This window comes from Drosophila mauritiana, chromosome 3R (genome assembly GCF_004382145.1).
Source record: "Drosophila mauritiana strain mau12 chromosome 3R, ASM438214v1, whole genome shotgun sequence".
Taxonomy (NCBI): domain Eukaryota; kingdom Metazoa; phylum Arthropoda; class Insecta; order Diptera; family Drosophilidae; genus Drosophila; species Drosophila mauritiana.
In genome coordinates this window covers 23,251,813-23,268,434 of record NC_046670.1, presented here as the reverse complement: position 1 = coordinate 23,268,434, position 16,622 = coordinate 23,251,813, and the positions used below count along the sequence as shown (strand labels likewise).

General features: G+C 42.0%; 1 protein-coding gene across 1 annotated transcript in view; it reads right to left on the bottom strand.

Annotated features, from left to right (window-relative positions):
• Window positions 1-16,622, bottom strand: part of LOC117142910 (ABC transporter G family member 20) — a 51,096-nt gene that overhangs the window by 20,991 nt on the left and 13,483 nt on the right. Inside the window, exon 2 of the mRNA XM_033307194.1 lies at window positions 9,696-9,943. Coding sequence (XP_033163085.1) covers window positions 9,696-9,931 — 236 coding nt within the window. The 5' untranslated portion in view covers window positions 9,932-9,943. The remainder of the gene's footprint in view (window positions 1-9,695; window positions 9,944-16,622) is intronic.

Here is a 16,622-nt window from a genome sequence, read left to right as displayed (position 1 = left end):
TATTTTCTATTAAATACGTAAAGAATAAAAACTGGTTAGTTTTTGTGAGAGTTAATTTATATTTGTTCCCTAAATAAATAAAAGTTAATTTATTATCTGATTAAACACGCATTGTGTAGCATACCTCTAAGCATATTTAAAGTGAATTTTACTGTTGTTTCTGCTGGGCATTTTCAAAATTTAATCATTTGAAACCACTTAATTACGGTATGGGGTTTTGTCTTCCTTTCCTTGCGCGCACAAATGTTTAGCCATTTCAATTGCGCAAAATAAATCACAGTGTAGGCCTTTTGTTTGGCCATTTGTTTACAGGCTAAATGAAATCATGACAATGTAGCGTGAATCAACAAAATCAGCTGAGAGACAAATTGCACAGAACACGCAGCAGCATCGAGTGCAGCTTCAAACATCGGTTGTATCTTTGTATATACATATGCCAATTACTGTTTTTTGATGTCGTAAGCCTCGATTCGTTGCTGCTCTATTGACAAGCTAAACGGATCCGAGTTACGTCCGTGTGGGTATTTATTTAAATTTATCGCATTGAGCTGTGCGTGCGGATGCGAAGCCAATTGGAAAATTCCCATGCAATTTGGACGCGTAGATTCCATGTAATTAACAATTTAGCGATTGCAATGGCAGCCATTTTGTCAGGGGTGCATAACAATGAGCGAATAAAATGCATTTGCTAAATAATGCAAATTCAGTTTTGACGCACATAATTCCATTTTAATGGAAATTTTCTACTTAGCACTGCAGTTGTTATTTTTGCGGCTCGCCTGAGGCGATGCAGCATATAAATAAAGGTGCTGGCCAACGTAATTTAATTGCTTATTTTGCCATTATGGCCATGCAGGCTTCTGCAGTTTCGCATTTATGTAATATTTCTGCCGGAAGTTGCGCATACGCCATGTTGAAGGAAGGTCAGACGAAAAAACGCCGCCAGTTATGTGCCGTTATATGGGGAACGTATTCTAATGGTGGGAATAAAAAGGGTGCTCACATGGCATCGCAAGAAGCCAGCTAGTTAAAGTTTTATTCTGCCTGACAGCCTGCACTATTTTATTTTCCCGGCAACTACACTTTAAATATTTATTTCGGCCCAAATAGTTGTAAATTCTCTACTCCCATAATCCTTTTGGGGTAATCCCCTCCTTATCAAAGGACATAAAGTGTGGCACACCTGATTTATACACGAAGCCCACTTTACTGGAAAATGGACATAAAAAATCAGAGAGCAACTATGTATCTGACTGCCCAGCGATCTACACTTGGAAAAAGGATGCCTTAAGACACAGAAAATAACTTATATTCATAGATTAAGAGCAAGTGTTTTTTCGAACTGATTTGACAATTAATAAATATATTAGATAAAGCATATATTTTGTATGCTTTTACTGTAGTATTTTATATTGATTCAGGTCTCATAATCATAGGTATCGGTGCAGTGTACAAGTCGCTTTTGGTGAGGGAACGCTTAACTTATTAAATGCGCACACTCCGTTTTAATTACTCACACACATAACCGTGTGTGCACGTATGAGTTGCTAATTGCGGGTCCATACACACACATGCCAGCCGAGCACAATTTTAATGCGCACTTCCGTTTCCGCTGTAATGCCTGCGGCATAGTTTATTTTTATAACCCGCAACACGGGACTTCCACTACCGTCGCCTCCTTTTGCGGTGCGTAATTGTTAATTTTCAACAGCGCATACTATGCCGCACTGAGCGACTGAATGACTGACTGACTGCCTGAAGGACGGAGGGACTGAACAACTGACTGATGGATGCATCGGTATCACAAGAAAGAAAGCCTGACATTTTGATATTGCTGTGCACAGCAAATTACCAGCATTTTAAGTGCGTGGCCGCAAAGAGGAAAAGCGTTAACACGGATAAACATTGACAGCAGCCGACCATTCCGCATCAACCGCAGTATTCACGGGAAAAAATCAGAATCTTTCCTGGTGTACATCGTACGTCTTTGTATGCTAAAAGAGATAATATTTCGACATGAATTTATTATTGTTGCGGAAATTTGTACCGTCTACAGTCTGCATTGCACAATCTATCTACATATAATCCAACAGATGTGAAAGTAGTCTTAAACACTCGCAAAATTTGCCTCAGTGCACTTGAATGGTCTGGGAAAAAGGTCGAGGGAGTGCGGAAAGCCAAGAATGAAGCGCAGCTTAAGCAAATTAAGCGCAAAATCACAGCACTGACAGCAAATGGATGGGCAAACAGAAGCCAAGGAGGGCGCATCAGATCTCGAGATTCAAACTGGAGAGCATTATGCAATTATTTAAACATTTCCCAGTAATAGTAACAGCAGCAGCAACAGCGGCCACTGGGCTTAAGCAAATTGAAATCGTCGCATTCTCCTAATTGCGGCCAACACTCAAATGCCGCGTCCTAGCCACCCATGTAAAGTCCTAGCCCAGGATACGCCGAGTCCTGTACGGGTTTCTTCCCCTTCACCGACCGAAATTCGTTTCATTTCTGGATAATTGCTGCTTGAATTTCAATTCGAACGGCTGGCTGGCAAGGGGGGTCGCCTTAAAACGCTGCTGAATGCTCTCGGTTATCCTGCACTTGTCACAGCCTCAATGCAAATTGAATTTTCAGCGAACCAAATTGGGGCGAAAGCCGCCAGCAAGATATCCTAGCGCTGCATTTTAGCTCAACTTACGACACCATAAGTGAATAACAGTCTTTTGGGCCAGAGATATAAATTTTATCTGTTTAAATATGTCCTTTAAGGGCTTTAAAATATATAGGAGATTTTGAATATTTTTAAATTGAGTCCTAGCATAGGTTAGCTAAATAACTGCAATGCTCGATGGCAGGCAAATATATGCGGAAAATTAACATTTTACCTCTTGGGCAGAACTAATTTTCTATGCCACTTAACCGAGGGGTTGTGCGGAAAATTCGATGACGATGGCTATAAAGTTCGACGACGTTTTGCCTTCTGGCGCGACCAGTACTTCAGTCCTCTTTCAATAAATTAATTATTGTTTTATGCCGCTTTGAATCGTTCAAACGGACCAAGTGCAGGGGAAATGGGAGAAAAAACACAAAACGCGCCAAGTGGGAAGAGAACCCCTTGTGTCCTTAGGCGAAGGCAGAAACCAAAGCAAAATGGACGCATACTTTACAATTAATTTGCCATTACGCCGGAATCTTGAGGCGAGGGAACTGCGGATTGCCCTCTGCCATTTTTAATCGATTTTCATTACGGACTCGTTGGCCCGGTCCTGTCTGCGTTTTTCGTCTTACCCTCGCTCGTCACTCACTTGACGCTTCAATTGGCCCTCTCTAAATGGGCAAACAAACTCTCGATGTGGCGCGATGTCCTTTCCCCCAGCCCCCAGCCCATAGCCCTCGCCAACCGTTGGATGCCTAATTTGACTAATAAGCTGGCCATTGCAACGGCTGTTGAACTTCCGGCGCGACGGGGATGTGGCTGGATGGCTAAGCCTTCGGCCACTTTCGGTATGCCAAAACAGTTCAGCGGCGTTGAAGCGGCAGTTGGCCTTCACACTAAAAAATATTTGAATTTAAGTACGAAGGATATTGGGCCAGATTTCAAATAAAGCACCAAACTTCTTTGATAAATAAAATATACTTTTAAAATCATTATAATCACGCCTAACTGTATGATAATTTTAGTAACACCCATAATTTTTCCAAAAAAGAAGAGATTTTTTTTAAGTGTTAGCTTCCAAACAACACAAAATTTCAAGTTCTTCGCTGATTTCCCTTTGAGTGGCCCTTTTCTGTTGGTTCTTCCTTATTGGTTAATCATTTGCCATAAGATTTTAATTTCCGCTTTTTAATAGGAAATAAGTCTATCGTTATGGTCTGGGCTGAAGGGACTAATCCTTGCAGCACTCTTTGGGCTTTCTGTTTGCCTTTTGAATATTTTTCAAGAATTAAGCGAGACCTTAATTGGTTTGCCAGTAGCCAGAAGCTGTCAGTCACGATTAAGATTTACCCCGTAAAGGGGTATTGCGATCTCCACTCCCCTAGAGAATTCCATTAATTGGGTTCATTTAACATGACAATATCTCAAGAACCACGCGTGAACGACACCAGTGACAGAGCACAAGTTACCAAAAGTGATATGATTGCCAGCAAGGCAGAGTGGTATGGCTAAACGATTTGACCTACCATCAACCACTCGAACTTCAAATTAGGCACAGCAAATGGTGCACACAGAAAGAAATAAACATAATTAAAAAATATTTAACTTTGGTACTAATAAAGCCTATCTATCATTCAGCAGTTCCAATAGTGATATTTATCGTTAAAATAGTTTTCAGTGCATCACTGGGTGCTGGTTTATTTGTGCTGGATAAATCGTAGTCACACACGCAAATCGGAAGCCAGCTAGGAGTATTGTAACTGGTCAAAGTCATGTGGGTGGTCATCGATTGACGGGCCAACAGGGCGTATGAGTTGCCGTTGAAAGCCATTCAATAATTTACTAATGTCTTGTACTCCCGGCTGTGATTGCCGGGCTGTGACTGAGGGAAATCAAGCTTCATCAATAGCCGACACTGAAATAATAATTGGATTGACGCACTACCTCAGATACAGGACCGATTATTTCCCGGGCAAGCATTTTCTTACGCAAATACAGTTCAAATTCACAAGGCGTTCCGCCGACATCAACACTATAAGGTTAAACAAACTATTGATTGGCAGGTTTTGTGCGGCCTAATGACCACATGCCATGATGGCCAATACTATTGAGTCCGGTGCAATAAATGTAGATTTGTTTATGCATAAATCGGTCTGTAATTAGTAGATAATGATTTTGCTATTGACCTCAAATAACTACAGACTCGAGTCGAGATAAATTACCCATACACGTGAAGTCAATTGCAGTGTTAAGTTTATGATAGCGGCTAAATATAGTTTGCAACAAATAGCATAGCAACAGTAAGAGCTTAATTCTGGTGAATTTGACCATGCTATTATTGTATTGTTCCTTGCAAAAGTAACTTTAAGGTCTTTGTATATTGTCGCAATGATGGTATGTTTTTAATTTTCTTTCGTTCTGCAATTAATTTCAATTTCCCCGAGACAATTGTTAGCTAGCATGTCCATTTGTACCACTTCTTTACTTTGGCAATTAATTCACATTGCGGTGTTCTTTTTTACAATCAAATTAAACTTGATAACACAATTATTGTTAAGGCCAAGTCAAGTATCAACGACTTTATTTATAACTTCGAAATGGAGCTTCTATTACGCATAAATAAGACTTGTGATTGCAACATAGTAGCAATGAAAATGACACTTAATATGGGGCCTTTACGTGTACGTCATTTATCACATAATAATTATAAACCCATTAAACTGCTCTGCAAAATGGCTTACACTTAACCTCAGCCTTGTCCCTGACTTTGTATTGAATAATTCAATAACAATTTACAATCAATTAAAAGCGGCTGGCGGAGATTAAAAATCTCAGACATTGGCCAAGTTTATTATGTGTGCCTGAACTCAATTTAGCGTTACTCATGGTCCATTAATTCGCCATTTTCATGGTAGGTGCAATAAAGTGCAAAAAAAGCAAGAGACCAAGCGAAACACAACCAAAAGTCGACGCCGTCAAGGACCCAGAAAAAGGGTCACTTCCAGTCGAGAGGAGGGACCAAATGGCAACCCGGCAACTGTCTGGACCCCTCTCAACGACCAATTACAACTAAACAGCTTTAATTTAATTTGAGCCACCCAGCCTACCTACCCGGCCCACTACCCCATCCAACCACACCCTGTTGACCCGATCCCTCCTGCTTTCGGCCAAGAACAATGGCGCGGATGTAATGTTCGCATTATGCTCGTTCACAAATTGTAAGCAGCCATTATGTTTCTTCGTGCTGCCCATGTTTCCCCATCCACTGCGTTCTCGGAAAACCCCTTTCCCCTGAGCTTTTAGCATTGTAATGCCTTTTGGTCCTGGGAGCAGGGTCCCCGCCCCAAAACATCGCCGTGTTCTCCATTGTTCCAAACTGGTCTGTTCCCTGCTTTTCACCCGCCCAGTGGGCTCAGGTTCTCGTATGTCAAAATAATGGCGGCAACGGGCAGTCATTGTTATTGTCCTGGTTGTTTTACCTGGCAAAGGATGGCGGTCACGTCATCATCATCATTATCATCCGAAAAACCCGATGGTGACTGCACACCCAAAAGTACTGCATTCCTGCTTCTGGGTGTGTTCAAATGGTTTTGGTCGAGCGATTTTATAATTCTGAACAATTCTCTACACGATGTACGTATCTGTTGGCTATATAGAATTCCAAAAGTTATATTTGAAAAATAAATTGATATTTAGCATTCCATCACATTTACAAACAGAATTAAATATTAATTATGATAATTATGTTCTTGCCATTAAATGAGTTCAAGAACCTATACAATTTATTTCATTATTGAAATTAAATATTTCTCCCTCAGCTTGTTATTTCAGGATTTAAGTAACGAAGAACATTGTAGAGCAAGTGAAATGAAAGGTTTAAACTTCCTTCACGGTAAATACAATTTTCAATATAGGAGGCAAAAACGACGATGACCGCTGGACAAGACACAAGATGTCCGTCTGTCTGGGCCAAGAAAACCTTCGACCTGTGGTCAAGAGCAACAAGTTTGCAGTGAGATGGAATGAAAATGGAAGTTTGAGGAAAAGTTTCGAGTGTTGCGGTTTTATTTGCTGTCATTGCGAGACACTTCGTTTTTGGGGTCAGTGAAATAAAACATTTAATTACTCGAACGAGACATCGGCACAGTTAAGGATAGCAATTAGTTGATCAATTTGTTGGCAGCGACGCCTTAAAGAAAACCACTTTGTCTTTAAGTAATTGACTGCGGATACGGATGGGCATGGAAGTCGATTATGAAATCATCAGCAAATTAACCACTCCAGTGAACTGAGCTGGATAACCACAAGGAACTTACTGCTCGCTTATTGTATGATTTTGGTTATTGTTCCTAATTTAGTAAATTTCTAGCCAGTTCTAAATAATTCCTTGGAAATATGAAACGACCTTTAACTTTTCTTCAAAAATAACTGTTTTAAAAATCGTCAGGATGTGTAAATGGATCTTAAGAGCTTACGTGTTGAATTGATGGCCACAATTAATTCGTCGGCTTGGCGGCTACAGGCGTGGGTCAGTGGAATTTCTGGTTATCTTGCTTTTATTTGCCTGCCATTTGCAAAAACCATTTTCGCAATTCAATTTATTCAACCGATGCGCGACTTTTCAATCCCCCAAATCAAACACACTCCGATGGCCATAAATTCAGCCGCTGCAGAGACCGCGTAATTTCTGCGCTTTATTTATGCATCAATGGCGTGATTTATTTGCAAACACTCTGGCCCAGACCACAAACATCACTTCAAGTGTTCATTGTTGTCTACACTTGTCTTGTTTGCCTATCCGTACGAGTGTATATATGATTTCTGCTCTCTGCGGCTGGGTAAAAAATAACTATAATTCATTGCAAATAAAGCAAGAAAAACACAATTATTTATCATGAAGCAGTCAGACATCCGAATGATGGCCGCAGGCTCACAGCCTACCACCTTCCTCCCGCACAGCCCACACCACCCACTCCTTCCGCTTTTCCACGGACACGGACGGAATTCAACAAAACAAATGTCAGTCAGCCGCCCACAGACAAAAAAATTCAGGGGAAGACTGTCTGTGCCGCGCCTACAAAAGCGGCTCAAAGTTTTGGGCGACAACAAAAACACAAATCTTCTCGAATTTTTTCCCCCAATTTTTGTGTGCACTGAAGAAAATATTTGACTGTAAACTAGAATATTTGGTCTTAAATCATTTTTAAACGTGGAACACATTTCCTTTAGACATTATAACTCTAGACACATTGATGATTAAGTTATTGAATTAATAAGTCAACAAGTTATTTTTGTTTTTAAGTGTAAAGGGCTCAGGCATTTCGGGTGCGGTGACTGACAGCGTGGGCCCAAAAGCTCACGGAATCGGATGAGGAAGTGGAAGCGGGTCCAGAGTCCCGAGCCCGGAGTCCTGAGGCCGTAGTCCCCGTCCGGAGTGTGAGTCCGGGCGACATATTTTGTGCTAAATCTTCTTGTTCACACTAACGCGCCGCTGACAGTTTTTCTTTCTTCATTTTGGTGTTTCAGTTTTGTGATTTTTTTCCAGCTGCGCCTCTTTTGTGTGGGGTTGTTGTTGGTTTTCACAGATTTTCAAGTGTGACAGTCAGTCAGTCAGTCTGTTGGGCTGCCTGAGCAGTGTGAAATATCTCGCTAAATGACCAAAACAAACACCCACGTCAAGGCAATAGTTATATCAAGGCCAGGCTAACGCCATACCTCTGCTTTGGGCCCAACTTTGTGGAAGGTACTGACGGAAATGTTTTTACCTGGGCACGGTTCAAATTTCTGGCTTAGAATTAGGGATAGATAAAGCATCCTCTTATTCCTAGAATAAGTATCTTCGGCTTTTTATTAGAAATTCCAACTAACTCTCTTATAAAAAAATGTATGGTACTAACGTATACATGCAAAATGGTATGAAGTTACACTACAGATTAGCAATCATTAAATGCCAATTATCATCATTAAAGACGGTTGTTTAAGAAAAAATTTAAGTTTATCTGCCACTTATCATTAATCATCTAGCAATGTAAAATTTTTTATGTTTTTAAAGTAATGAATACATTTTAAATAATCTGCGGTACTTAAAACAGTCATTCATTTCCTAGGTACACCATCTGTGCGATGTGGCAACTCTGAAGATCGCTTAGACGGGTTTTGGTCTTGGCTTAAAAACTGGTTTTTTATCTCAATGGATGCTGCGGCTCCACAATAGTCTACTTTTGTTGTTGCCGCTGTTAATTTGACAGTTTTTCAAGCGCCGAGCTGACATTGACCCACTTTCAGTCTGTCGACTGCGGCTCATCGTCTTGGCCACTTTGCTGCCTCATTTGAGTGTGCGACTGTATTCGTTCGTCGGTTGTTGAGTGCTAATTGCGGTCAGTAACATTTCGCGGCCATTCACACAACACTCAAACTCAAACAATTGCGAACGCAACTGCTCAATACATCTCGCGGAAACTGCATTTGCATTTCGTTAGCGGCAACTTCCCCCCGAAATCCCAATCGTAATTCCAATATCCCAATGCCCACAGTCCAAAATTTGCATATTCGATTTCGGATTTTGGTCATCACGGTTCTGTGCGGTTGGCGTGTGGGGAGCTGCATATGATTTCCGCTTTTTCTGTTTTGTACCCACACATTGCTTTTAATCATTGGCTGGCGTCTAATGAGCTTAGTTTGGGATAGAAAAACACCAAATTTGCATATGCTGGCATTATACAAATCATATTCCCCGCGCTTAATTAGAAAATAAAAACATTTGGCTTGGAAAACTGGAAATAGTTGGCCTTTTCGATAAGCTGTCAGACATCACGTATGCCAGCTGTTTGTAAAGTTAAGCAATTATTATCTTCAAAAAGATACTATGTGGCATATACTAACAGATCTTACTAATTTAAAAGCACTCTAACACTTAAGCATAATTTCTCTTGTTGCACATACAGTACTTGCAGCATGTGTGCAACCATCTAAGCCACACAGTCCGAATGCAACTGAGAACTAGACCGTACGTATATCTTAATCCATTCGGATGGGTACTCACATGGAACCCTTGGGCACTGTCATGTTCAGGCCGTCGAGGACAACGTTGGGGTTCTTGCTGCTGCCATACATTTTGTGGGCCCGCCGCACACAAACCGCCTGCTGGCGGCGCGTCGCCAGCGTCGAGGGCTGTGAGATGAAGAGACGCCGACGTGCCGCCAAGTCCAGATCGCTGTTGGCCGTCGTCGCCGTCGCAGCTGGCGCCGTTGGCGGTACTCCGTCGGCAGCGGCGTCCATTTCGCGGCAGTTCTGCAAATAGCCCATAAATCGATATTAGTATTGGTCCTTGCTTGGATATAGACAGAAGTTGGAATAAGTAAAACTAAAATTGGCACAGCTCTTGGCCACTGCAGTTGCCATTGCTCCCGTTGCTCCTGCTTCGCTGCTGGTGCTGCTGCTGCTATTGGTGTTGCTGTTGTGCATTGACAAGGAAAGTGAATATCGATAGTGATAGCCCGACATGACCCACGCAACAACATCTGCGTACGCTGAAATTGGCCGAGGATCTACATTTTGAAAAGCCTTTGGGATCTGCCCACGAATATAAAACAATTTAAATGACAAAAACTTGCATTCATTATTTTTGAATGTCTGAATTTGTACCCCTTTTCCATCTTCTTAGTAAATGTTGCCCTAGAAAGTAGAATTTTAACTTTGAAAAGGACATTTAGAGTCCTACTTCATCCAATCTCTTCATTTAGATGCAGCCATTGGTTTTGCCCATTCCTGTCACTATAACCCAGCCAAGTTGCAACATTTGTCGCTGCTGCTGCTGCCTTTGTTGTTGCTGGCTATTTTAGCTAGTGTCGCTGCTGCAGTTGTTTCACAGTTGATTAAACCAATTTTTGTATATCGTCAAGCCAGAACGGAGCATAGTGGAAGGTTTAGCCTCGTGATGGATATTGCTGTCATGTAGATGCGACCCCGGATCCCTGCACCATTTTTCGTGCGGATGGTGCTGCGGATGGCGTTTGGCCACTGCCCATTTTTGGGTCGAACGAAATCAAATTTTGAAAATGGATCCCCTCGTCGCCAGAGAACCCGATGTCCGGATAACCAGTGTCCTGCGTCCAGGATCCACTATTTGCCATCCCAACCCAACTGCCAGCGATTCGCTTGTGTAGTGGCATTTGCCAGTTAACGACAATTTGGCCAAGTGCTTTGGTAGTTGCTTTTTATTTTCATTTTCATTCGAAATTGACATTTTGCTAATCGAAAATGCAGCAAACAATTTGCCAGCTTGGGCAAAACTTTTGCAATTATTTTGCACAGCTCAACGGAAAAAACAATGGGCCGGGTCTGGGGTTTTCCAAGGGAAAAAAATGCTAAAGAAACCGAAACGAAATCCAAAGCCCGATGCCATTTATTGATTTACTTCTCACTAACAATAGGCAGGGCCAGGGCAAATAAATAAAAATAAAAATAAGCATAACAACAACCAACCAAGTAACGGAAACAACAACTGACGGGATGTGGTTGAGTTGGCCTGGCTTTCGGTTCTACTCTGTTGTATTTCAGTTCGTTTCGTTTCGGTTTGGTTTGGTTGGTTTGGTTTAGTTTTGGCTTTTTTGGCCAGCTCTGACTGCAAGAAATAAACTTTCTTGATAAATGACTTCAATGTAATTAATTTCTGCTCAGCTCTCGCTTGCAGCCAAAAAATGGAAGGCAGGGCCAGACAATTCCCTGGTACGGCAGGATCTGGTATCCTGGCATCCTGGTGTTTTGCGGCAACCGACTCATGAGCTATATGCTGTCACTGCTAATGTTAGTGGGTTTGCCCTCCGGCATTTCAATTAAGAAATATTGTTTAAACATGTAAGTAGCCAGATGTGTTGCAGCAATCATCCTTTTGATACTGATACAGATACTGATGCTACAGATACTGATGATGATGCAACTTTGGTGCTAAGCTGATTATAACTGCAAGTGGATTCACTCCGGGAGCCACAGCTGCGGAACTTATTGTTCATCCGCCCTGTGGTTCGGTCAACCGCTCACAGACTTCAATGTTAATTAACTTGTTTTTAATCCAATTAATATGCACAGCACAAGACCATTGACCAAAGGGACTCTGAATGAATCTTGGGCTCTAATTAAAACTTTTGAACCATCCCAGAGAATTTCATTTCTAAGAACTGTACGGCCAAAAACAAACATACATAACTACCTCTCTTATTCTCCTCATATATTATAAAAGTCTTGCGGCAAAAATAGTAATTAATATCAAGGAATAGAAATTCAAGATGATCAAACGCTATCGTGTCGTATTTTGTGTACAAGTTAACACGCGCAAGCTTAAGTTTGCTGACAACGCTGCTACGCCGGATGCGGTCGCGACGGAGTTGCAGCCGAAACCAGAAACCCGCACACGCAAGCTGCCTGACCGCCCGTTGCAGACGCTGACGCAACATTCAGCCGACTTTCCAGCGGCAGCGGCGGCTTCGTGGTCCGGCGGAGCTTGCCCTAAGTTCCAGTTTTAATTTTGTTCTCCAATTGTCACGTACAATGAATAAAAACAAATAAATACAATTAATAAATAACAGTCTTATTCTAATTGGCGCCCACACGGAAAGTAACCCAGTTACTCTAACTCTTCGAGCTAACGCAAAGAGTCGCGGTACGGTTCAGTGAAGTGAATAACAAAATCAACAAGTGAACAGTTACTCTATTATCTAACCGGAATAACTCTTCGAGCTAAAGCAAAGAGTTGCGGTATGATTTAATAAAGTAAACAAAAAACAACAAAACCAATTTAGTGGAAAAAAAAAACCACAAAAAACAGTGCAAGAATTCACCAAAAAGAACAAATTTTGTGAAAAAAAAAACAAAAACAAAAATAGTGCAAAATACGCACACAACAAATACAAAAAAATTAAGAACCCCAGCCAAAAAGCTGAGCGAGTTAAAAAAAATCAAATCAACAAGTACGAGCGGCCGACGGGAAACAGCATATCGCAGCGGCCACCACACCACTTGATCGAAGTTCGAATTTCATATATAAAAAGATGTAAGTGAGATGTTCATTTTTTTATTTTTCGAATAAGGTAAATAAAATACTTAGAGCTGTCAGTGTGAGAAACAAACTTAAATAAATTTCTGCCTGTTGCAATAAAGCGTTAAACAGCATCTATAAGCTTAAACAAAAAATTAATTCCGAAACGATTTGAGTCTTTTTATGCTGCGTCCAGGGCAATACCAAAACAGAGCGGACGACAGTAGTGGCGACGAACTAATAGCCTCATACTTAGAGCGGACTTTAGAACAATCAAAAAAAATGAATGCTGAACAGGTTGCCCGAATGGAGGCAAAAGTGCAGGCAGCCCTTGAGCAACAAGCCCGCTTATTTGACGAAAAGATAGCCTCCCTGACAAACCAACTTGGTAAAGCTAGAGTTTCTGCACCACAGATAGAAATTTTCCAGGAAGCTGAAATAGTGCCAGGGACCCGCTGCGATGAGCCCTTAGATGTAGCAAAGTCCATCCCCGAGTTCGACGGAAAGATAGAAAACTATGTTTCGTGGAGGCAAGCCGCTTCCGCAGCTTATAAAGTCTTCGAACCATACAGCGGCACCTCAAGACACTACCAGGCAGTAGCTATAATCAGGAACAAAGTAAGGGGACCAGCAGATGCTGTGCTGGCCTCATTCAACACAGTGTTGAATTTTAAAGCCATTATTGCTAGGTTAGATTTTACATACGCGGACAAAACACCGGTTCACGTTATCCAACAGCAACTAAGCACTCTTCAGCAGGGCAACTTGCCACTACTACAATATTTCGACGAAGTCGAAAAAAAACTCACACTATTGACAAATAAAACACTAATGACGCACGACTCCGTCGCAGCGGCTATATTAAACGAAAAATTTAGAAGCGACGCGCTTCACGTTTTCGTCTCAGGATTAAAAAAATCTCTGAAGTGGGCAGTCTTCCCGGCGCAACCAATAGATCTCCCCTCAGCCTTAGCTCTGGCCCAAGAGGCTGAATCAAGCAATGAGAGAGGCTATTTCGCAGCAAATTTTGCAAGACATCTTGAGGAAAAACCCCAGAAACAAAATTCGCAAAAGTCTCAGAACTGGCGTCAGAACGCCCAACAGGCAAAGGAAGAAAATCCTCAAAACAGGAATCCCTACTTCCAAAAGAACCAAAAAGACAGGAATGACCAGCAAAACCCAAATAGCGCAAAACAGCGCTTTAACAACCAAAAGTCCCAAGGGCGGGGTCCCGAGCCAATGGAGGTGGATCCCTCCTCGCGCTCCAGGCAACCCACACAGGGTTACTGGAACAATCAAAGGTACGGCGACCAGTCCATGAGGACCCAACAAAACCTAAATCATCTACCCCAAGAAGAGAGTAGCGGTGACTACGAGTCACGGTCACAGCATGAAACGACACAGGTTGAGGACGATTTGTCCGAAGTCGAAAGCTGTAATTTTTTAGCGGAAGCTCCCTGCTTCCGTTTATAAGACGAACGGTTGCAGGGCGAATTATCAGACTTCTGATAGACACAGGGGCCTCAAAAAATTATATAAAACCCCTTCCCGAACTGGCACATTGGGTGTCAGTTGACAGCCCTTTCCAAGTCAAATCAATTCATGGGCACACTAAGATCGAGCAGAAATGCCCCATCCACCTTTTCGGTGTAAAGTCCTATTTTTTCATGCTAGAGTCACTTAATGACTTTGATGGCATAATTGGCCTTGACCTGTTAAAGCAGATCAATGCCCAAATAGATCTGACAAACAACGTCATTAAACATGACCATGGGATGAATAAAATCGAGTTCACTAAATGTCAACAGGTGAACCATATTCAAATTAATGACGCAGATGTCCCTCCTGCTATCAGACCCACTTTTGATAGTATGATCAAAAAAATGGTAAAGGCATTTGCGGACGTTAACGAGTCCCTACCGTACAACATAAATACGGTTGCCACCATACCAACGGATGACGAACCAGTTTACTCAAAACTGTATCCGTATCCAAAGGGCGTGTCTGACTTTGTCAATGCAGAGGTTAAACAACTTCTAGCGAATGGCATAATACGACCGTCAAAGTCCCCTTACAATAACCCGATATGGGTCGTCGACAAAAAAGGCATCGACGAAGCGGGTCACAAACAAAAGCGTCTGGTTATTGATTTTAGGAAACTAAATCTTAAGACAACCGACGACAAATACCCTATCCCATCCATTTCGACTATATTGTCAAATTTGGGCGAGGCCCAGTATTTCACTACGCTGGACCTCAAGTCAGGGTTTCACCAAATCGAATTGGCTGAAAGAGACAGGAAAAAGACAGCGTTCTCTGTCAACAACGGGAAGTACGAGTATTGTAGACTCCCCTTCGGGCTGAAAAATGCCCCAAGTATTTTTCAACGAGCCATCGATGATGTGCTCCGCGAACAAATTGGTAGGATATGTTATGTTTACGTCGACGACGTAATAATTTTCTCCAAGTCCAAAGAAGACCACGTCAGAGACATTGAGTGGGTCTTGGAAAATCTAAGGGACGCAGGCATGCGGGTGTCTCAAGAAAAATCCAAGTTTTTTAAAAAAAACGTGGAATACTTGGGATTTACAGTGTGCAGAGGCGGGATTCAGTCTTCGCCCGATAAAATTAAGGCTATTAAGGACTTTCCCCCACCAAAAACCCTATTCGCTCTAAGGTCATTTTTAGGTTTAGCACGCTATTATAGCTGCTTCATAACGGGCTTCGCCAACATCGCAAAGCCCCTAACAGATATCTTGAAAGGCGAAAATGGCAAAGTAAGTGCCAACTACTCAAGAAAGGTGATAATCGAGTTGTCACCAGAGCAGAATGAAGCCTTCGATAGGCTAAAAAATATACTGGCCTCCGAAGATGTAATGTTGTCCTACCCAAATTACAAGAAGCCTTTTGACCTCACAACAGACGCGTCTGGCTGCGGACTGGGAGCGGTACTGTCTCAAGACGGCCGCCCGATAACAATGATCTCGCGAACACTGCGAGGTAACGAGGTAAATTTTGCCACAAATGAGCGTGAGCTTCTCGCCATTGTATGGGCACTTAAGAACCTCAGAAATTACCTGTATGGTGTCAAGAATCTTAACATTCATACAGACCACCAGCCATTAACCTTTTCGGTATCGGACAAAAACCCGAATGCCAAAATAAAGCGTTGGAAAGCCTTCATTGATGAGCACAACGCAAACATAATTTATAAACCCGGAAAAGAGAACTTGGTAGCAGACGCTCTGTCTCGCCAAAATGTCAACGCACTAGAGGACTCAGTAGACTCGGATGTCGCCACCATCCACAGCGAAGAATCCCTCACGTATACCATTGAAGCCACGGACAAACCGGTGAATTGTTTCCGGAACCAAATTATTTTGAGAGAAGGAACTATTCCCCAACAGAAGACGCTTATTTTGTTTAAGGCAAAAACTCGTCACATACTACATTTTTCTGATCGCAGCACATTATTGCAAAGCATTAAAGATGCAGTAAATGCTGACGTAGTCAACGCAATTCATTGCGAGCTACCCATACTGGCTTTTATCCAGCACGGACTGGTTATGGCATTCCCTTCCACCACCTTTAGATATTGCAAGAACTTGGTAACAGACATTGTAAACCCAATGGAACAGAGGGAAATTGCGACGGCCGAACATAATCGCGCGCACAGAGCAGCCCAAGAAAATGCGAAACAAATACTTAGGGACTACTTTTTTCCAAAAATGGGTCACTTAACTTCAGAAATAGCTGCAAACTGTAGAATTTGTACTATGAGCAAACATGATCGGCACCCAAGAAAGCAGGAATTAGGAAAAACCCCGATACCGTCGTTTGCCGGAGAAATGTTGCATATAGATGTTTACTCCACTGCTGGTAAATATTTTCTAACCTGCATCGATAAGTTTTCCAAGTTTGCGGTAGTACAGCCTA